The sequence below is a fragment of the Chlamydotis macqueenii genome, chromosome 2 (assembly GCF_036417535.1).
Source record: "Chlamydotis macqueenii isolate bChlMac1 chromosome 2, bChlMac1.mat, whole genome shotgun sequence".
In the NCBI taxonomy this organism is placed as follows: Eukaryota; Metazoa; Chordata; class Aves; order Otidiformes; family Otididae; genus Chlamydotis; species Chlamydotis macqueenii.
Window position 1 is genome coordinate 31,840,983 of NC_141557.1, and position 22,853 is coordinate 31,863,835.

Here is a 22,853-nt window from a genome sequence, read left to right on the forward strand (position 1 = left end):
CTGTCATACTTCAGTTTCTTTCTGAATGGAAAGTCTGCATTATAATTTTTACTTGCTGCTTCTTTTCCTTGTCTCTTTATCAGAATAATTGGCTATTTTGACTGAAGGCATATCTTGGCATAAAGCTCAGTTTTTTAGATCATCTTCTGACAGCTCAGCAACTTTTCTTAACTTTTTCCGTGTCCTCTTCTGTCTCCTGTTCTGTTTCTCAGCTTCAGAGTTACTTTTTCTTGACTGGTTGCAACTGGGGCTTTGTAACTGCCTCTAAGAAATTGGGTTTCTTCCTACTTATACTAAAACAGAACAAGGGGAGTTGGAAATGGGGCATGCTAGCTGTATAAGGCTTTGTTAGTGATAATGAGAGAGATGCATCTTTTAGATTTTTCTGGCATTAAAAAAAGTGCTTTGTAAGGTGATGTTGTAGTTTAGCGTTGCTACACAAAACCAGCACCCGTGATTAAACTGAACAATGTTAATGGAATAATGCAATACATGTGTAGCCGCAGCATCTGCAGAACTATTTCTTAGCTCTGAAAAGTCAAAAGGCCGTGTGCTGTTAACTTTCATCACCATAGGTTCAATTGTGTGCTTACTGTATTATTTATGGAGGTTTTTTTTGTTGTTGTAGTGTTAGAGATACTATAAATTACTGATAAGGCTTTATGTTAGTTTGCACTGATGGCTGTTTCATCAGTATTAAACCTCACATCAACACCTGTACAAACTTTAAGTTTTTAGCAGAACCCTCAGCTAATATTTCTTTTAGCATATTCAGTTGTTTGTTTGTTTGTTTTAAAAAAAAAAGTACATATGAACTGAAAATCATAGAATGGTTTGGGTTGGAAGGGATCTTTAAAATTCATCTAGTCCAACCCCCCTGCCATGCACAGCAACACCTTTCCCTAGATGACGTTGCTCAAAGCCCTGTCTAACCTGAATTTGAGCACTTCCAATGATGGGGCATCCACAACTTCTTTAGGCAACCTATTCCAGCATCTCATCACCCTCTTAGTGGGTGGAGGGAATAAAAAAATTTCTTCCCTATGTCCAATCTCAACCCACCCTCTTTCAATTTAAAACTGTTGCCCCTTGTCCTGTTGCTGTAGGTCTTGGTAAAATGCCTCTCTCATCTTTCTATATATATTTATTCAATATATATAGAAGGGCTGCAATAAAGTCTCTCTTAACTTATTTGTATAAGATAGCATCAATTCCAAGAAGCCAATTTTTCATTTTACTGGGAAGTCAGGTTGTGGACTACTGATGAAATTGCTGAATACTCAGTAACTGTTTCTGTGGGCAAGTAGAAAATTGCTTTTTATTATTATTTTGCTTTCAATCAGTTACCTATGTCACTTATTTTCTTAAATTTTATAATTGACATATTAATTAAAAAATCTTTAGTCACAAATCCTGGATATTGCCTCTTGGTCTTATTCAATCTTTAGCTTGACTAGAGATCCCTAAAAAGAAGGGTTATGCCAAATTCGCCTGGTTGTTGTTTTTTGAGCCTGAAATGACCTGTGATTTGGCTCACTCAGAATTTGAGTGGGTTTTGAAAGGAGATGATGTCACTACACTCATTTCCCAGGAGACCTCATCCGGTTTTACGCAGCTATTTTAGCCACAAGTTTATGGTCAGGGATGTTTATGTTCATGAGAAAGTAGCTACTTCCAGCTGTGGGACAACGTAGTTGTTCTATAATTATAGTTTTAAGCTTGAATTTTATATTGCCAATAAAGTGTAGTTGAAGTTCAACAAAGAACTTTGTCAGTGTGAATGTGTGTGCCTTTCCTTAAGGTATCTGTGTCCTTATTAAAAAATTAAAATTATTTACTAATTACTTAGGTTCGACCTTTTCCTCTAGGTAGAATGTATTGTTTTGCTGTTTTGCTTGCTTTCAAATTTTACGTTAGGTTTTGCTTTGCTGTAACTGTTTAGACAAACCTAACCATGAAGTTGTGCATGTGTCCTGAAGTCAGGAGGAATTTGATTACCATGCTATTAAAGTTTAAAAATAAAATTAAAAATATAGTAGTATCTTTGTACCAAGTTGAAAAAAACCTCGATATACTGGAAAATATTTCTATGTGATCCTTATTTACCAGTCTGTGGTATGGCATGCATAATATCCTTGAATATAAAGATGCAGCTTCTGTTGAAACTTGTTGCGAGTTGAATTTCAATATGGTGTTGTAACAAAACAGAAGTAGTTGGGTGTCTGCAGCAGGAAATCTGCAGCTGTATGAGCTGTCATGGACTGTGGACAGGTTGTTGGGACTCTGCCAGTGAAAATAACATAAAATCTATTCCCGTTTGTGCATCTGGATTTACTTGCTGCAAGAGTTTGGGCAGTAAATCCAAATGTAACACTCTAATTTTAATTATCTTCTCTTATGCTTCTTGCCTGTTGTGGGAAAAAAAAATTAGGACTACTTTCATTAGCTTCTCTTTTTTTATAGAAATACTGTTACCAAAGTGACTTGAGTGGCAGGTGATGGTTCATTTGGATACAGATGTAACTTTTATACAGACAAAAAAAGTGAAAATCATATCTCTATCAGTTTAAAACCTGAATTTTCCTAAAAGTGAACTGTTATATTCTGTATTGAATATCTTCTAAATTCTGAAACCCCCTTTCCTTTCTGGTGTACTCACAAACCCTGCATCTGTGCTTTTATCTTAATTCCAATTTATTCAGAATGTACCAGTATATGTATGAGGAATTATAGTTTGTAACTCCAGCTGTAGATTTTTTTTTTTTTTTTTTTTTTTTACTATTGGAAGAACCATCTTGCTGAAAGTTGAGGTTGCCCCAGAAGTGTGCTGGAAGCCTGGTTCTGTTCCACCTCCCCCATTTATTGTGTCCCTTCCTGCCTCTGTGCCTTTGCTAATCCATCTGTACACTTTTGTTTGAGTCCCAGAGGCTTACGGAATGTCCTATTTTGTTTGACATTAGTTTTGTTTACAGTAGTTTGACAGGTGATGGTTTGATTTAGAATTGCTTCTGCAACCTGAAAGTCTTTTTTTAACAATGACATATTTCCCTTTCAGTTTCAAATTCTACTGGCCTCTTAAAGTTATGCAGCAGTAATTAAAATAATTGCATTATCTGATGTTTGTGATTAACACATGATAGATTTGGATAAATCACAGATTAAGTGCTATGTTACCTACCAACTAAAACAGGGATGAATACTCATTTATTTGGTGTAAGAAAATAGCTTTGATATTCTTTTACATATCTTAGAAGCAACAGCAAGAGGAATACAGTCTCACTGAAACACAAAATTAATTCCGTGCCTCTGTTTGACTGGTTGACATCCGCATACCTGTTCACTCCTACAGGGTAACAAAAAAAAAGTAAACCTTCTTTCACATCTGACCACTCTAAGTTCATATCCTTAACCAACTGAGGGTCACCAGCTGAATTTAACATCTCAGTTCACAGATGTAGTCTCTTCCATGAATATTCAGGCTGGTGATTATGAAAGAATAGGAAGGAAAAAAAAAAAAACAAGCTTTATTTCACACTGTTTTCATCCAGTCAGGGTTGCTTGTTTAAGTGAGAATAAGTGTTGAGTTGTCTTTAGCCCTGGTTTTGCTTGTTGTGCTTTTGTTTTCTTGCATGTGCGTAGACATGGTTTTGGGGTTTTGTTTTTTTTTTTTTTTTTTTTTCTGTGTATATGTGTGGTTTTGTTCCTTCCTGCCACACCCAAGTCTTCATGAAACCTGATGGTTTTAGCTGTGATTTTTCTTGAGGTCTTGAGTATATTAAATCTGCAATTCAAAACTGAATTCTGATGTTAAACGAACAAGTCCACATGGTTGAAACTGAAATAACTGCACGTGAAATCTTTCAAATTAGAGTATTTGCCACAGTTGTAATCCTAATAAGAAGGGAAACTGAGTCACTTGGTAAGAAGTCCATTATTTTTTTTTTGTGTGTGTGTAACCAGATGCAAAAGTGCATGGATACAGATTTCACTTTGTTAAATGAGGAGATTTAGATGTAGCTTGTCACTAGATAGAATTGTTAAATCTTTTCTTGGATCTGATATCCGAGCTGATACTTCTGAGATTAACAAATGTGTAAGCTTCCCTTTTGTACTTGATGTACAAAAATAATTCTATTTGCAAGTATATGTATATGCATAGTATCTGATGGGGGCAAAACCAACTAGCTAATTTTGTGTGTTATGGCATTCAACACACACAGCCCCCCCCCCCCCCCCCCCCCAACGGTCAGACACTGAGTGAGAGTGGACAAGAACTTCACCAGAATGGGAGTTGTGTTGGCTTTTTTTTTCCCCCTCATCCTACACAAGACTTACTTTCCATGACCTTTATGAATGTTGTTAGCTTTTGCCGTTATTTTGCCTTAGTGCTATTGCTGAATGACAACACGCACTTGCAGCAGAACGCAGAATTTTCTCCAGAGTTCTGCTTTATGAGTTCAATTCATCAGCCACGTGCATTAATGTCTCTTGTATTGTGCCTGATAAGTTCCTGTATGAAAGATGTGCTATAATCGAACTTATAAATTGTCAAAGATAATGTTTATTTTTTCCCCAGTGGCAATGGTGAAATCATAGAAAACTAATTGTGCATGAAAAGAATTTTCAGACTTGTACTTGCAATCCAATCTACTTGCAAACTGATAGAGAAAGTCTATTTTCTTGGTTTGTATTCTACTGCTGAAAATGCTCAAGTATTAATAAAACTTCCATGTATCCTTTAGTCCCTGCTGAATCAAACTCTTAACAAATTTTTAATCCTAAACTTGTCTTCTGAAGACAAATAAAGCTGTACTGTAAAGAAATCCACCATCAAAGGACATTCAATGTAAATGTTCTTCAAAGCATCAGCTTTAATGAGAAGTTTTGGTTTTGGTTTTTTTTTTTTTTTTTTTTTTGTAATACAAGGTCTGCAAAATTTCTTGCTCATCAAACAATGAAAATAACTGTTTAAACAATTAAAGTCGCTGTGGTAATAGTTGTTTAGACATTGAAAAGTCAAAATTGTAGAAGCTAGTGTAAAAAATAAACTTGTCCAAACTTTGATAAAATTCAGTGACAGCAAATAAATTTTTTCTATGGCAAGTTTATATAAAAAAACCTCAGCTTTTATGTTCTCTGGCCATCCATATCCTTTTCCTGAGGAAAACATGACTGTAACTTGTTTTCAATGACCAGAAAAATACTTGACTGTTATAAGCAACAAAAGGTGAAGGAGTCTTGGTGGTAAAACCAACAAAAATCCTTTTGCTGGTAAGCAGATAAACCAACTTTTCCATCATAGATTTAAATGGAAAATTGTGACTTATCTCAGCTACTTTTAATGCATGAACTATCATTGGATGACATCTCATGTACTGTATCACAACTATGAAAAAATTCCACGTAGAGATTGCCTCTACTTCCCGCTAAGCTTGCGGGAGGTAACATTTGTAAGGCTTTTTGAATATGCCTATGAAAGAAATCCATTCAAGACTGGATACTATTTATTTAGGGGGAAGGCAGTACACATGAGACATCAGAAGGTCATGTTTGAGACCTGTGTTGCACAGTCCACATGAGTGTACCAATTCAAGACCACTAAGATGTGGTGTAAGAGCTCTTTTCCATCTCTTGACATTTTGGAAAGGTTGTGATAACTTTTAAAGGTCCACTAAATAACAGAGTACTGAATGTCTTACTAAGTGGTTTGAATCCAGAATGAGACATCTAGGTCTTAATTTAATGCAGGTAGCAACAGTGGTTCTGGAGAAACCATAGATGGCTTTGTAGGCTCTGCAGAAGGGCTGGAGAGCAGCAGATTATTATGCTGATTGACCTGGAGGTTTGTCTGGCTTCCTCCAAACCGAGTGCCAAAGCAACACTTACAAAGAAATATTGCGCTCTAAAAATACAAACTGTTTGCAAATCAGGTTCTGTTGAATATGATTATCTGTGCTAATATCTGTACATATACATATCTAACGTGAATTTAGGTATTTCAAGGGTATTTAGCTATAACTTCACTCTAGCCTTTTTGAAGGCAGTGGTGAAGATAATCCCAAGAACATTTGGGATTATCTGAGGTTCCCTTTGGAGGCTTTCTCTTCTAGAAAAGTAGTCTCTTCCTGTAGATTCTATGACAGACTCCCATAGGGAGGCTAATAATTCTTACTGTTTCATAAGATGCATTCTGTTATTCTAATTATGTATGATGTTGCAGAACTGCAAAAGTAAATTTCTGTATGAAACTCTGATGTTCTGATGCACTCTAATTACAAAGTCCTCCTGCTGTGCATCTCAGATTAACTTTGAAACATAATAAACTAATTGTTATGCTGCCCTTTACTTAAAAAGACATAGTAAATAAGGAACAGGGGAAAACTTTGTCACTATCTAAAGTTTGTTATCAGTAGTTATATGTTAGTTACCACATTGTGCAACAAGGTTCAGTAGCAGCTGAAATATGATTCATTTTGGGGGAAGAAGAAGGTAGTTGGGAGTGGTTCAGAGAAACTTAGTTTTCAATTGGTGAAAAGACAAATGTAAACCAAAGCTGAAATACTGTGGACTACATATTATAGGTTTAAAGAGTTTCAGAAGTGCTCTGTTTATTGTCTCTTTCCTGTTCTTTTGTAAGATTGGTTCTAGTTCTAGTGCTCTGAACTAGGCTGGGTTTTCTGAACCCATGAGAAAAGTATTTTAATTATATGAATGGTAAAAGTTTACATTTACTTTTTTCTTTTTGTGTAAGACCATTTATTAAGAATATGTGGTGAAGTGTAGGGTTTTTAAAAAATTCTATGTGTATGCATACATAGACTAAACGGTTAATCATCTTTCCTCCTCCCCTCTATGGTAACCAGTTGTTAATCATTTTCATGGGTTAAAATTACATTTAATCTTGCGCATTTTTAGAGAAATGAAAGCTCTTGGACACACAGCAGGCAGAGATGGGTAAGAGTATGCTCTTTTGCTTTCATCAGAATTGTTTCCTTTCACATAACTTGAATAAGTTTTTGTGTGGGGTTTTTTTTTTTAATTATCAGTGAATAAGTTATTTATGATGATTGAGAATAAATTATTGATTAATGAAGTCTTTCCCACCTCAAATATCCCCTGAATTAAGCACAGTTTAGGTCAGTAGTGTAGAGCATATAGTGCTCATGTAAGTCTTCGTACTCCTCCTATCATTTAAATTTGCCTTTGCTCTCCACAGAAGTCCACTTAAAATTTTTCAAAGGCATAATTAAGAATTCGGAAAGCATTTCTAATTTAAGTGTTCTGTTTGAGACTTCCTTCCCAGGAGCCTGGAAAATTAGTTTTGGTAGTGCTGGGGAAGAGAGGCAAAATAAAAGAAACTTAGAATTTGAGATTTCTTAAAATAATCTGGGCTCTGTAATTTCTTGTAGTGACTCACTTGGTCCAGCTTTCTGAGAAAAAGAAAAATTCCTAAGAGATAGATGCTTTCATTCAGTTATATTAATCTGATGGAACTTTCTCCATGCCCCTGTGTGTGGGGGAAAAGACTACTCACTTCTGAACTACTGTCAAGGGCTGTTCCTTGTGCGTCTTGGAGCAGAATGGCTGAGGCTGGAAGACAACTCTAGAGACGGTCTAATTCAATCCTAATGCACAAAGCACAGTCAGCTAGAGTGGGCTGGTCAAGGCCATGTCCACTTGGGTTTTGAGTATCTCCAAGGATGGAGATTACACAGCCACCCCGGGCAACCAGTTTCAGTGAAAAAAAGTTTGGTTTTTTTTTTTTCTTTCTTTCTTTCTTTCCTCATGTTTAACTGGATTTCTTCAGGTCTCTTTTTTTTATTTTTTTTTCCTTTTCATTGCTAGCCACCAAACTTCAGTTTAGAAGTGGTATCTTCCCTTGTGAGCTACCCGTAGGGCATAGAGAAGCATTAAGTTCTGGTACTTCCATCTGTCTTTTGATCAGGCTTTCTGAAGAATCTGAGAAGTCCATTATGTTTCCCTGGTTCCAGCAGAGTCCATTGGCAGGGCTCTGGGAATGCAGGAGAGAACTCTTCCTCTGTGGAATTGCCTGTGTATGTTCATTAGTGATAAAGTCTCGGCAGTAGTTATGTTTTACAATGCTTCAAGTGGCAGAAGTGATAGAAGTCAAATTTGTAATTTGATGACCTCCTAATTTTATGACTCATTTTTTCCTAGCAGAAGTTCTTCTTGTTTCCAAAATGTTTTTAAGCAATACTGATTAAATCTGCTATAATTTAAGAAAAAAAAACAACCACCCTCAACATGTGGACATAAAGAGGCTAACCTGTCTCACATTTTCTATTTTGGCCATGAAAGCATCATACAGGCTAGTCCCTCACCTGTTGAGGTCCCTGCTACTGCCTGGTAGTACTTGATGCAGAATGAATTTTGTACCTCACCTCTACTTTGTGAGGACACAGCTTGATGTGGCCTCCTCTTGGCCCAGCCAAGGGGCTGACCTCGAGGAGGGAGACAGGACAACTTAAGCTGCAGCAGAACTATTTGTAATACTTGATGAAGCAGAAAAAAACTATTGTTGTTTTTAGCTAGATCATATTTCCAACTAGCTTCACTGGGAAACAGAGCAGAAGCTTGTGCCAATTTGTTGTAATTGGCATAGCGGAAGTCCGGCCAGCTGCTTAGCAGCACAGCATTGAGTCCTGATGATTGAGTCCTAAGACTCGTTTTTGATGGAAGGCATCATTTCGCCTTGCTTTTTAGAAATCTTGTTTGCTTCATCTCTGTAGTAGATGGTGAGTGTAAAAGAGATGCACCAAATGGCTGTTTGGCTCTTCTGTTTGCCTAAGAGAGCTTCAGAAAGGAGGATTTATCATACTGACGTCAGCCTTCCTACTTACAACAGCGTGAGTAGTGTGCTCACAGCATGTGTGAGGTATAAAATGGCTTAATATTGCATATGAGTAATTGGAAAAGAACAGTGATGTAACTTACTCTTCAAAAGAAAAAGCTGAATGTTAGTAGTGTAGCTGGGGATTCCTTACAGTCCCTGTAAGACGTGCCTTTCTGTTAGGCACGGTGTCAAAAATGACTTTTATGGGGAAGTATAAAGAGTGTGGCAGTCCAGAACCTTCTGCTGGAGTAGTTCTTTAACACCAAAACTTCAAAGATGTGTGCTGCAAAATTGCTGTAGACTTCAAAAAGTTTTTAGGTGGATACTTAATTAAGAATAAGATACCGGAATACCTTATTATAGAATACTTAATCCTACACTGAGCTCTGGATACTGAAGGCTTTGCTGTAGAACCGCTAAATTCTCACTGAAAGCAGTTATATACCCCAATATCTCTTGGACTAGACTTTGATAATGCTGCTAGTAAATCTGCACTGTGCTTGCATGTAAAGGTCACTGCGTAATAGCATTATGCTGTGTAATGTCCTGGTTTTACTCTAGCTTATTCTTCTTTAATATTTGTAAGCCAGATGTAACAGAAACTGAATAAAAGACCATATAGCCTTTTGCTCTTTGAGTTAATGTCTTTAAGTCTTTCATGTTTAGAATTCACACCAATGTTTCTTACACGTGTGATCTTATTTTTCTCCTTTTCCATACGCCAGCTCACTTAGTAAAATTTTGAAGGTTCCTATAAGGTTAGAAAGGTTGGCTTTGGCGCTCTGCATTGGGCTAGGTGGGATTCACTTTAGTAAAAGTTCAATGTAATTTGTCTTCCAGTCTTTATGTTGTCATGCATTTACTATATTTCTTAAGATCTGTAGCTTCATCTCTTTTTTTTTTTTTAAATCTGATTTTTATTATATACAGTATGAATACCTATTCAAGATTTTTTTTTTGTAAAATAGCTTTCACTTGGCAAACGTATTCTTTTTAATCATCATGTTTTTCATGTCCTCTAGAGAAAAATTGCTGTTTTCATTTTGTTTTATTTATTTTAATTTTTTTAACCTTTTCTATTTCTTTTATTTGCTGCTCGTTGGACAGAGCAGAATTTGTACCAATTCTGACAGCTGTTTTAGCTGCTTGCTTTTCTAATGCACAAGCTGTTGTGAGGAGAAGTGATTACTGTTCCTTTCTTACAACGCTTGAGGTGAATATCCTCCAGCATTTTGATCTCAATTTCAAACAACAATTTTGTTGATAAGTAACTGACAGCTACTTTAAAACAATATATGCAGCAGGGAATTGACTAGATGTGTTATTAGGGGTGCCAACTTGTTATGTTCAGAATTTAATGAAGTGTATAATTCAGTATTTTTATCTGTAAACTCTTTGCATAATGATTTTCTAAACCCCTTTACAAATAGAGATATTTTGGGATTGAGTAAAAAATCCTCCTGGAAGAGAAAGATCTAGAAGATACTTCCAGGATGTAGTTTTAAAAAACATAGGCGTATGGATTAATCTCAAAAGTTCTTGTGAAAAATTCATCTTGGGAAAGGGGGAAATAGAAGTAGAAAATACCTGTTTCATCTGAATTCTGTTAATTTGTATTCCTTGCATCCTATTTTAGAAACTTGATTCCTGAAAAACTTTGAAGTATAGGCACAAGATAAAAAAAAAAAAAGAAAAAAAAAAAAGATGGAGAATGTAGTCTTGGGACAGCACAGTGAGAGATGACCGTTTAAAGGAGTGGTATTAACGTTCAACGCTTACTTTTGTTTGAAAATGGTGTACCTATTTATAGTCATGAGAAACAAGCTTTATGGTGGTTGGTGGGCATGAAGACCTACATTCCCTACTGTTCTTCTGCAGTAGCTTCAAAGCTGCATTAATCCTGGGAGCACAGGAACTATTGATTTCCCTTTGAAGAAAAAGAAGAAGGTTCATTGTTCCTGGGTGACCAAATGCAAGTCGCTGATGTGTAGCATCACCTCCAGTGATATATCTGAAGGTAGAAGCTAATTTGCTGTGTATTGTGCTATAGTCTAATATGCCAAACTGATGACGAGTAAAGCATGAATTATCATCCAGTTAAAATGGAATGCCTTAGGAAGTGCAGACAGTCTAAACTAAATCCTGGAGCCAGTTGCTGTACCTTATATCTTCAAGACTTGACCAATCAGGAACTGTGTACTGGTTTTTGTGGGTGGAGGTGGAGTACAAATGCATCTCTCAAGCTACATGAAATTGTAATGTACTGTGGCCAGCACTATGCTTTTTTTTTGCTTTGGTTCAGTGCTAACATCAAAATATGTGGCACCGCAGTTCATAGTGTCTAATTTACACTATGACATTCCTTCAGTAAAAAGAAAAAAATGAAGCATGTCAACATATCACTGGAAGTGTCTTTGAATGAGAGTGCCTATGTTGTGAATATAATTCTGTATATGGTGATGTGGAATTTTTCATGGTTCCAAATGTGAGCTTTTGACAATGTGAGCCTTGTATCATATTTGCAAGGAGTTGTTAAACTGAAACCTGAGCAACAACATTCAGCTTAGTGAAAGCTTTGCATTTACAAGAAATATATGGAAATAGAGTATCAGGCAGGATGCCAACCGCCACTTCATAAAACATAAGACTACCAGCGCAGTTGAATTTGCAAAATTCCTTAACAGAAATCTTTTTATGGGGATCCCAGCAGAATGCTTTCTTATACAGGAGTTATTCTCGGTAGGTTTAACTGTAATGAATATTCAGTGCTGATGCTGTCTGTGGTGATCTTGAAAGGGAAAAAATCCTTAACTTCCACATCATGTAATTACATAGTATCTGAGGTTGGAAGGGGCCTCTGAAGATACCTACTCCATGCACCTCTTCAAGGCTGGGTCAACTACAGCAGGTTGCCCAAGATGGTGTACAATCTCCAGACTCGCTGGACAGCCTGTTCCTGAGGTGTTTGGCCTCAATAACAGTGAAAAAGTGCCTTCTAATGTTTAAATGGACTTTCCCATATTTAATTTTGTGCACATTGCCTCTTCCTCTGTCACTAGACATCACTGGGAAGAGTCTGGCTCTGTTGCCTTCACTGCTCTTTACCTAGCTGCTCTGCAATGGAGCACCTCCTTTTTGTCTGATCTTGAAGTTTTCTGTTTCCAACTTTTATTTTCTTCACGCCCCGCTTCTCTTCTTTGTCTCATGTTTTTTTGCCCTTGAATATGTTTTCATAGAGGCTCCACAAACTTCAGTGATGGGGTAATAAGCTTTGGCCTGCAGTGGGTCTGTTGCAGGGCCGATTGGACCAGTTGTGCCAGTCACATGGCAGCCCTTTACCTTCTTCCACAGAGACCACCTCTGCAGCACCCCTACTCACTGAAAAAAGTGAAAATATGTTTGTGAGGTGAAAGCTTAGCCATTTGAGTGTGTAGTCTGAACTGAATATATGTTCTCTGGTCATAGTATCTTCAAATACCCACTTAGATGGGAGAGTCTACACCAAGCAAAATTAGAAATTTCTTTACTTATTGTGAGATACCACGTAGTCACAGCTGAGGTGGGCTACTGAATGAATGGATGTTAGATTCACTGGAAATCTTTTTTGTGATCTGTGAAGCTGCTAAGATAGTAATGAGCTATCTGAGATTAAGTAAAACTTGATCTAGCCTGAATTGTGCATTGGTTGTACTTATATTGACGGGTCTTTGATTCTCTATGGTGAAGTAACTCGCCTGCTTCAGTCAAGGTAAAGATGTGCCGAATAGAGGGGAAAGTAATTAGGATTTTTGTGAAGTGTTATGAATTTTGGTTTTACAGACGCTGTCTGCTGGAGTACTGGATACGTCCAGATACCATGCCTGTTTGATCAGGCCACTTTAGTGGGCATAAAAGCATAAGTTACTTATATAAATGTGTGATTTCCCTTTCTTGAAAGATAATAATGCTAAACTTAAGTGATTATACTTGGTTAAAATGTAATTTACTCTCTGAAATTTGGCTGAGCTCAGCTTGAAACTAAATGTGCAGTTGGTGGTTTAAAAAAAGTGACAAAAGCTGCTAAAATATTCAGGACTAAGAATATCTTTGACTGCTTCGATGCTTCAGGAGCAGTGGCTGAATAGGACAGTCACAGTCATTGTAATGCATTACGACCTTCTCCTCTCTCCCATTGTGCTGTTTATATCATGGTTGAATGAAAATATATTTTAGATCCCTGAAAGCCTCTTCTCCGCTGCTTTAAACTTTCAGCAGATGGAAGGAACATTTTTTTGCCTCTGCAAAGGCAGAGTTGAGCTGAGATTGTGCCACTCGATTGTGAAAGGATTCAGCCAAATTGCAGAACCTTCCTTGCCCTACTCGGGAGCAGCCCACACTATTAGCAGCTATCTTCGTGGTGTCAGAGATGTCATTAGCTAGTCGTGGGAGATCTTTTCAACTATGCTAATTAATTCAACAAGCTCTATTCATGAACTGTGTAAACATTGGAGATTAAGGAAGTAGTAGCTATTCCAGAAAGGCATTTGAATGCAGATCTGTTTCTGCACATTCATGTTTCCATGCTGACTGTAAATGTCTACATAAGAGTAAAACTATGAATTGGCCACTACTTAGCCAATCCAGCTATTTCTTCCTTAAGTCTTTCAAACTCTAGTTCATATAATTCCCTGATCTTAGTGGAAGGAGAAAGGACCAGTTTATCCTTTACATTCTGGTATTGTTGTGTGACTATAGATGGACTGTAATGCAAATTTGTATCTGAACCTGGACTGCTCTGAAGCTTGAGGATTTTTTTGTTTTAGTCTTGTTTTCAGTGGTTGTCAGCTCTCACATTTACAACAAAAATGTACATGGAAGAAGGAACCTTTAGTGTGAGAGTTCTTAGATGTTCTTCTATTTAAGTGTGTTGGACATAATTATCATATAGTCAAAGGTGGTTTTTTTTCTTCTTTATTTTATTCAGATTCACTCCACTTCTGCAAGAACCTCAGAATCTGAACAACTTTGGCCAGAGTTTAACTTCACACTGTCAGCTACTTACCATTCCATCAAGAGCAATGAGCTCCACAACACCAGGTCAGTTTGCTTATATTTATACCTCACTGCTGCAGAATACTGTCCTGTATTAGGATGTACATAATTCTTTGTGTTGATGAAGTGGATTTATCAAGTGACTGATATGCCAACTGCACTTGGTAAGTTATGACTCTCTTATAAAACAGGATAATGACTATACAGGCAGAAAAGGCTATTTTGGGGATACCTTGTTTTGGTTGAATTATAAAGCCAGTATAATCCTACAGTGCTTTTAAAACATTTTTTGTAGAGTAAGAAACCGAATAATCATGATTGGACATGAATAGGTATCTCAAAACATTTTAATTCTTAATACTTGTGTTTATTCCTTAATTTATTATCTGCCTTTGCGCAATTGCTTTGTTTAAAGAAAGATTGCAAATGGTATTCTGTTATTTTTCTTTTTAGCTGTAAAGTTATATTTGCCCACATTGGGCACTCTCTGCAGAGCTTCCTCCTTTAAGGACATGTAATTAACAATGGTCTCTGAACCTTTCCTGTGTCTGCAAAATAAGTTACTGCAGGTTCACCTGATAGAAGGTGAACTATTGGTAGCTGTACCCAATGTTCAGACTTCCCAGAAAACAGTATACTACATATGGAACATGCCTTGACTTCAGTTCTTTTGAGGGGTGAGTGTCCCCAATTCAAATCTGTGCAACATCCCATATGGTTCGCATTTTGTTCACCCACACTTGAAGTATCTATTTCTAGTACTGTTCATAAAATAACCCTTTATGGGTGGCTTATTTTATGACTGCTTTGGTTTTGTGCAAATAGCCTATAAAAGCATCAGGGAAAACACTGTAATAGTTAGTAAGCTGTATTTATCTGCTAGATGCTCTGTCTCTTAGAAATGTAATTCAGTGAGCATTTTTGCAGAGTTGTTGATTGGGTGTTGAAAACTGCAATAACTGCTTTTACATTAAATGGAGTCAAGCATAGCTGGATTTCATACTTGACCTCTTTTTCTTACAGTGCAATTTGGTGCTTGCAGTGAATTATCCATACAAAGCATGACAGGGCATTCAGCAGAAAGGCATGTCTTTTTGTTTTATCTGTATCCCAGTGGTAACTAATATAAAATAATCTTGTACTTTCCTAAACATGCAGTTCAGATTCCAAGATACTCCAGTTGATCGGGCAACTTTCTAACATTTCTTACCTTGCATTGGAAATAGTCTGCAGAAATAGCCAAAAATGAATTTGGCTCTCACAAAAAGAAAGTAAATTTTCCAGTATTCTTGTTGTAACAGATTGTAAATATGCATTCATGCCTTTCCAAATCCAATAAAGGAGAAACATTCAATATAATCTGCTTACCTGTAAAGGTATTTAGACACTTCAGAAACATAGCTTTCAGTAGGAGGTAGATGCCTGAATATCTTTAAATCTAGTCCTTAGTGTCCCTCATCATTAGAGTTTATCTGTGAAAACTCTTGAGTTGCTTCACCAACCCTGTCAAAACACCTCTGTGGTGCATACAGAGCTGCAGTATTCAAAGGTAGCGTCACCCACGGGATCCTCATTTTCCTTTCCCTCAGTGAAAGGGAAGTGAGGCAGGATTTATTTGGAATTCAGTCTTGCATCCTGCTTACAGTAAATGCTGTGGACTAAAGGAAGTTGACTGTCTCCTTGTGGCACCTCTTCTGTCTCCCAATCGAAGGAGTCAAGATATGTTCTGTGTAGTGTTCTCTCACCTTTTGACAGTCACTCAAATTTCTGCTTTCAGTGCAGTCACTGTAACAGGCTGGTAGGGAACAGAGTGGTAGGAAAGGCCTCCTGTTTCTGTGAGCAGTTTGATTATTAGAATTTTTTAGAAGATAAAAATTGCTGAATTTTCTTATTGCATCCATAGTAACTGAGTTCCCCCTTCTCAGTCCTTTTCAAGCATGCATGTTTATTCAATATGTGACCAGTATGTCTTTGGCCCATTGCAATTTTATTGCTTCTTTTTCTTTCTCCTGGAGTTTGTTTTTATGAAAGGAACCTTATGAGATTTAGAGATAGAAGGGCAGTTCCGTCCAACTTTAAAAGTATCTTCTAACCCAAACTATTCTATGATTCAACTTTAACTTGAGATTAGAAATGTATACCAAGATCTACTTGTTTCACTTGTGAGACATTATAGTAGTTGAAGATGTATCCCTAGTTTTCCAAAACAAAAATTTATTGGATCAGCACTGACATGAGCAGTTTGTCCCTGTGATAGTGGGCTTGTGGGAAGCAATTCTTGCATTTATGGCACGTAGTTTAAATGACAAAAGCCTGATGGAGATGTGTCTAATAGCGTTAAAGTAGGGAGTTTTGTGCTCTTGCTTTTTTTACTCCTGAGAATCTTGTGCTTCTTCAGGGAATAGGCTATATTGAGTTACAGCCAGTGGTTAGAGCAGTTTAAAATAACTTCTAAGCAGGAAACATTAGGCATTCCCATTTAATACAGACAGTATTTAAAAACACTTTTTCTATTGTGTAATACCAGGATGCTGCCTCCTTTGAATACCAATCCATGTGTCTTATATGTAAGACCTGTGAAAATTTCCATTGTGTATTTTAAATGTCAATATTTTACGTCACGGTTCAAGGTTTCAACAGAATGGTAGTTGAACTTTTTCATTTTGCAATTTATCTAGCCCACATATATATAGCTTGTGTATGTACATTCCTACATAGTGTTTACACAGCAGATAAGTATACTTAAAAAAAAAAAGAGGAAAAAAAAGCAAGAAGCAAACTGTTAGAGCAGTGCTACTCTGATGAATGGTATAAGCCAACCTCCTTCATGGATGTCTTGTTCTGTCAATGAAAAAATTCTGAAATGCTGTAGGAAGCTTCAAGGATTGTGTGATATGCTAAATTTATCTGTATTTTTACAATGTGATATTCTAAGTGGAGAAAATACTTATTTCTTTAGAATTGCTTTCCCTCCATACCTAAATAATCAGAAAGTCCATTGAAAGACCTGATGTGGAACAACAGAGATTATGTATGTTTTACTGCAACATTATCTAAGGAACCTCTTTGGATAGGGTTAGTTTGCAGCACCAGTGCACCTAAGTATTTCCTTACATTGTATGATGCAATGAACAGCTCTCCAGTGTGGCAACATCTACTTGTAACAACGCTGTAACCTATTAAATTGATCTCAACTCTTTGAACCTTAAGGGACCAGGCTCTTGCTAATCTGTAGAGCTATAAAGTAAATGCTGAATCCCAACAGGGGAAGGAGCTGATGTTTGGTTGTTTGCTTTGCTTGTTGTAAATTGTAAGATCATTAAGCAAATGTTTACATCCTGTTGCCATTGCGTGTTCTGAACTGATTGGTGTGCCGAAAAAGCATTGGACAGAAAAAGAGGAAAAGAAAATATTTATTTGTTCTTATAGGGAATAGTTAGCTTACTGTTTCGAGAGAGATTTAAAAAAATACTAAATAATCCTAGTGGTGAATTAATATTCACAGATGTATTTTGGAGTTATTTGTCTCTACCTCTCTAATACTTTGAAATGTATCTTCTATTAACATGGCGGTGCGTTTGAGGATTGTGTCTGTTCTGTGCCTACCAGCTCTGTTTCTAACCCTTGCAAAGGACGTTACTCTTCTGAACAGGAGATTGCTCCATTTAAAGCACGTGTTGGCTTAACACAGTATTCCTTACCCAGATTTTTTTCAGAGAAAAACAGCACCTGTGGGGAAAGGTGGACTATAAATATTTCTGTAAAGATAAAAGATCATGGAGGCATGAAGACCATAGGTCTTTTGTAACCTGAGAAGGAGAATAAATCCGAAGAGATCTCATCTCTTCTCCTCTTTTCCTTTCCTGTCACCCAGATCTTACAGATTTTGTGCCTTGCTTTTCACCTTGAAATTAAAAGTAACATTGTAATAGGTAAATTAAATCGATCCTGTTAAAAAAACCAGAACACCCAAATCCCTGAAGTTGTTAATGGAATTACTTGAAGTAGAATTGTTTGTGTTAGAGAAGAGGGGCAAGTAATATTAATAGATGATGAAGAAGAAATGAAGGTACCTAGAGCTCTGGCCTGTCCAGTAGGCTCCTAGATGCTGCAAACTACTGTTAAATTAGCAGTCTTTGGTATCAGAGTTTCCCAGTGGTAAACTACACATCTATTTTATCCAGTTTCTTCCTTTTACTGTTGCAAACGAGTGAAATGCTGCTGTGGAAACTTGGTCATTGATTAGGATGAGAGATCTTTTTGCTGTCCCTGGTTTTCAAAAGTGTATCAACATATGCCTGCTGCTAAAAAGAACTAGTTCAAAATGTGTGCAGTTTCCTTACTTGCACCTAGGTGAAATCAGCTCTTTTGTCTATCTGTTATTACTGAATTAAAATCTCAGTTTGATCTATAATACTTTGGAAATCCCTGTTCAAACTTCTTTCTGCTCTTCAACAACACTGCGTATTTTTCCAGGTCTTTATTATCGTGTAGGAGCTGCCTGTTGCTGTAGTCAATCAGAAGGTGATTTTTCTTATCCTAATAAACTGAGTGGGAAGAGAGAGTAGTTGTGTGATGAATTCTGCCAGTTCCTACTTTTGGATCACTTTTCTGTCTTCTTGGGTCTGAGTTTCTTTAATAGGCATTTGTTTGTTCCTGTTGAGGAATAGCTTGTTCTTCCTCTCTGCAAAGCTGACTCCCCCTGTTTTCTTGTTCTGCTCTGCTCTGCTTTTTCATAAATCATTTTCCTCATGTTAGTAAAGACTAAGTATAGAAAATGCTCCAAAATGGTATTTCCACTACTGTTTTAAAATGCAGTGAAAGGTTACGTTGCAGTTAAGTAACCATCTCTGCACCAGCAGTAGCTGCCATGAATAGATGAGTATTTTCATGAATGGTTGTGTATGTAGTTACTCTAAAATATATTTTATCACCCTTTTTGTAAAAAGGACTAAGAGAACTTTGAGTCCAAAACAAAGTAGTAAATGAAATACCAGAAGGCTAGAACGTCTTCTTCATATGGAATAGGTGTGTTATGGCAGGTATTTAATTTCCATTGAAGCTAAGTGCATGGATGTTTTTCGTACCTCTGACTGTAGACTGAATTAATCAAATGCATTTGTGATGAATTTTGCTTTGATTTAGAAAAAAAAAAAAAAGAAGACTTACAGAAAGGTTGGATTAAATATATGTTTAGTGAATTAACTGAATATGGCAAATAACTTTCAGGATTAATAGACATGTTATCTATTAATAGATATATTATCTATATCTATCTGTGTGCAAGAGTACTGCAGCACTTCAAGATATCTAAAAGGAAAAAAAATAAAATCTATAAGCTCAGCCTTAATGAAATACGTAGAAATAACAATTCTTTCCCCTTGCTTTCTTTAACTTTCAATGCAAAGCGTGACTCAGGTGTGCAGCTCAGATTTTGACCTCTTGAATCTCTTCACAGAAGTCCAAAATAGCCTCAGTCTGATATAAATCTTAGTTTTGCCCTTATGAAATGTAAAATAAGTTACTGTTTGTAGACCCTCTTTCTGTATGCCTGTATTTTTCTCTTAATAGTTTAAGCTTGGTATCCTTATCTAGGTGTTTCTAGGTAAAATCTCAATAATTCACAAGCATGAATGAAAAATTTGGATCAAAAATGTGTTCTGCCGCTGGGGATTTATTATACAAGACAGCCACATAATGAATAAAATGCTCTGTGCATGCATTAGATAAGAAAGCATCATCTTGTTCACTTGCTGGTAATTAAAGTTTTAAATACATTGAGCTACTTCCTATGTTCTTTGTTTTTTCCTCTGAGAAGTAATTTACACCATTACCATTAACATTGATAATCAGAGCATTAAAGAGTCATGGTCCTCCTCTCATTTGTGCATTTACACTTGCACATGTTCACAGAGGCCTTATAATTCTGTGTGCTAACTCTGAGTTTTAAGTAAATAAATAATGACAACACAAGTCACCTAGCCAGTGTGTTGTGGGAGCAGTTACTACTTTCGGCAGATGCAAGTTAACTGAAGAAAACAAGTCCAGAGAGTGTTTTTTTGATGTAACTTTGCAGTGCTTTAACATGATGTATGCATACAAACTTTAGCCTATGCATACATAAAAACTTCCTAGATCTTCAAACAGATACCATGCCTGAAAATTACAATTGTATTGGTTTTTCCTTTCAGGAATCACTCATTAATATTGGCCACCAGATGTTTTTTGTCTGGGAATTTGTCTTTCAAAATAACTCTCTTGTTGGTCTGTGTAGCCAAAGCACACGTCTTACTTTTTGAGCAGTAGAGCTTTTACAACTAAATTAGCTCTCTGGGAATAAGTCTTGAAAGGTTTTTGCTCTCAACAACTCTCTTGTTATGAGAGATCTGGGCTTTCGATGCAGAAGTATTCTGTAAACCATTTTCCATGTCTACGTTTTTGTTGCTTGCCAAAGGCTGTGTTTTCAGTGTATGTAAACTGAGACTGCTGAATTTTGCTACGTATCAGGATATAACTGGTTCTGGGTAAACATCTGATTCTGCATGAGTATGAGACAAGCATTGAAAAAGGCAATTCCAGATTCAAAGAATTTTCCCCAATTAAATATAGCTTATTTGCATTGTATCTTTCCATAGCCTTAGCCTGTCGTGGAGTTTAGTGCCTAAAGGTGTTAACAGTGTGGAAGGGGCAATAAATGCCTCTCTGTTAGCTGTTGGGCAAGTTAAGTTTTTGGTTTTGCATCTCAAAGCAATGAAAATCCAGCTGTATTTCACCAATACTCAAATATTAAATGTTAGGTGTTTATTAACACCTTATTAAATACTAAACATCAGATGTAATACTAAACATACAGACATGGATAACCTGCATACATGAATAGTATTATGACTAGCTAAACAGATATTTAAATGTTCTAAATCAGTTTTCAGAATGCTATAAAACAAAGTTAATGCCCTGTCTTGTGTTTTAAGCAGATGTGTGTATATATAGACTTTAAATAGGTAAATATGTATGTTTATATTTTGAGTGACCTTAGGAAAGATAAATTGGAAGACTGCATTCTCTATAGAGTGAAAATACAGTGTTAAAACTCATGTCAGCTAACATTGTTCTAAGAAAAAAGTTTTCAGACAAATGGTTAATGTTCTTGATTATAGAAGGCTTGCTTGATAAAGATAATTGTTGAGGAATATTATTAGACTTCTGTGGTATGTGACAATCTGTTAAAAATAACACTATTCACAATCATTACAGGCTTAAATGAAATAAAAACTGGCTAACAGGTTCCAGAAAGCATTTTACAGGGGGAAAATTGTTATCCCCCAAAGGTTTCCCTAGTAGATATCTGTAGGAATTTATTATTCATTTTAACATTACTCAGTATTTTTATCAGTTAGCTAGAGGAAAAGAAATACTAATTCTGGTAAAGCTAAGATCAGTTATACTGGAATAAATTTGATTATATTAAGGTTATATAATCCCACTTGATAAAGTAAATTCCTTTGAAAAATATGCATTTTAATCAAGTAAAAGTAACAATGAAATGTAGCATTTAAGAGGAGAATTGTAGACTATTGATAAGAAGAGACCTCTAGAGGTCCTGTAGGGATATTGCTGACACCAGGTGAGGTTAGGCATGGTGTTCTCTAGATGAGTCTTGAAACCCTTGAGGGCTGGAGATATGCAGAGCTTCCCTGGGCGTTTTGCTTGAGTACTGCGCTGTCTTCCTGGTGAGAAGCCTGAGCTTTCAAGTTAGAATTTATGGCCGTAGAGCCTTTCACTGTCATTTAACACTGTTGAGAAAAACATGCCTGCGTGATGTTTGTAACTCCCCTCCAAGTAGTTGCAGACTGCTCCTAAACCACAGCCTTAGTCGCTGTCTCACCGAACTAAACAAGCTCTGCTTCCTCAGCTTCTCCTTGTAGGTCGTGCACTCTAGGACCCTGACTTGATAATCCCCTCTTGATAGCTTTCCGCTATCAGTTTTTCACTGTCTGTACACAGGGATCCTTGATTATGACTTGTAAGTCATGATAAACACCCTGAATCATGAAAGGGAAGCTCGTGCCCTGTGGCAGCTAACAAAGCATGCAGGCTTTGTTATGACACAGGAGCTGAATGGTGAGAGTATGTAATGCTTCTGCTTTGGTGGCCAGATCCAGTGTTGGAGATGGAGTAGAAAGAAGCTTTCAATTAGTCAGGAGTGAGTATGTCTTAGTTTCCTTTTCAGCACAGAAAAGAGATGTGATTAGGGTCAAGCAAAACTTTTCGTTCAGACTCCATTTATACTAGGTGAACAAAACTGCTGGAGTACTGGTTCTAATGCTGACAGTGACACTTCAGGAAGGGCTTTGAAGAGAAGTTTATAGAAATAATACAAGGTCTGGAAAATTTACCTTACTGAAAGAAGTTTCAGGAATTCAGTCATTCAGTCTGTTTTCTTTTGCTGAAGGGTAGGAGACAATGTGATGATTTTATATATATATATATATACACACACACACATATATGAGTGTCAACGTGCAAAAGATTTCTAGTACATAACATGCTTACTCTTAAGAGGAAGATTTAATGATATCTTGTGGCTGGAAGCTGAAGCTAGAAAAATTCATATTAGAAATGGGGCTCCTTGTTTCATCAGTGTTGGTAATTAACCATTGGAATATGCTGGATAATGATGGGGGCTTTATTCCTCATGTGGCACATCCTTACAAGCTGTAAATCCCAACAGCCATCTAGAAGTTGCTTTGATTGCCACTAAATCTATGACAAAATATTCATGTGTTTTTACTGAATAGAAGTCTGCCATCACTCTGAGTAAGTTTGGAAAGCCTCCAAAGTTAGAAGTTTGGATTCCAGTCTCCCAGGAAATATTGAACCTACTCTGTTTCTACTGCTTCATTGCCTGTAATTCCAAAGTCATTGTGCTGGCCGGAAGCTTATGCAATGGGAGCATCCTGCCTTGCCT

At 36.7% G+C, this 22,853-nt stretch overlaps 1 protein-coding gene across 6 annotated transcripts in view; it reads left to right on the plus strand.

Annotated features, from left to right (window-relative positions):
• The window catches only part of HDAC9 (histone deacetylase 9), a 292,749-nt gene that overhangs the window by 22,194 nt on the left and 247,702 nt on the right, over positions 1-22,853 (plus strand). For all 6 annotated transcript variants that reach the window (XM_086742475.1, XM_086742474.1, XM_086742476.1 and 3 more), the window contains exon 3: positions 13,818-13,930. In XM_086742475.1, the coding sequence (XP_086598601.1) occupies positions 13,912-13,930 (19 nt within the window). In that variant the 5' untranslated portion in view covers positions 13,818-13,911. The remainder of the gene's footprint in view (positions 1-13,817; positions 13,931-22,853) is intronic.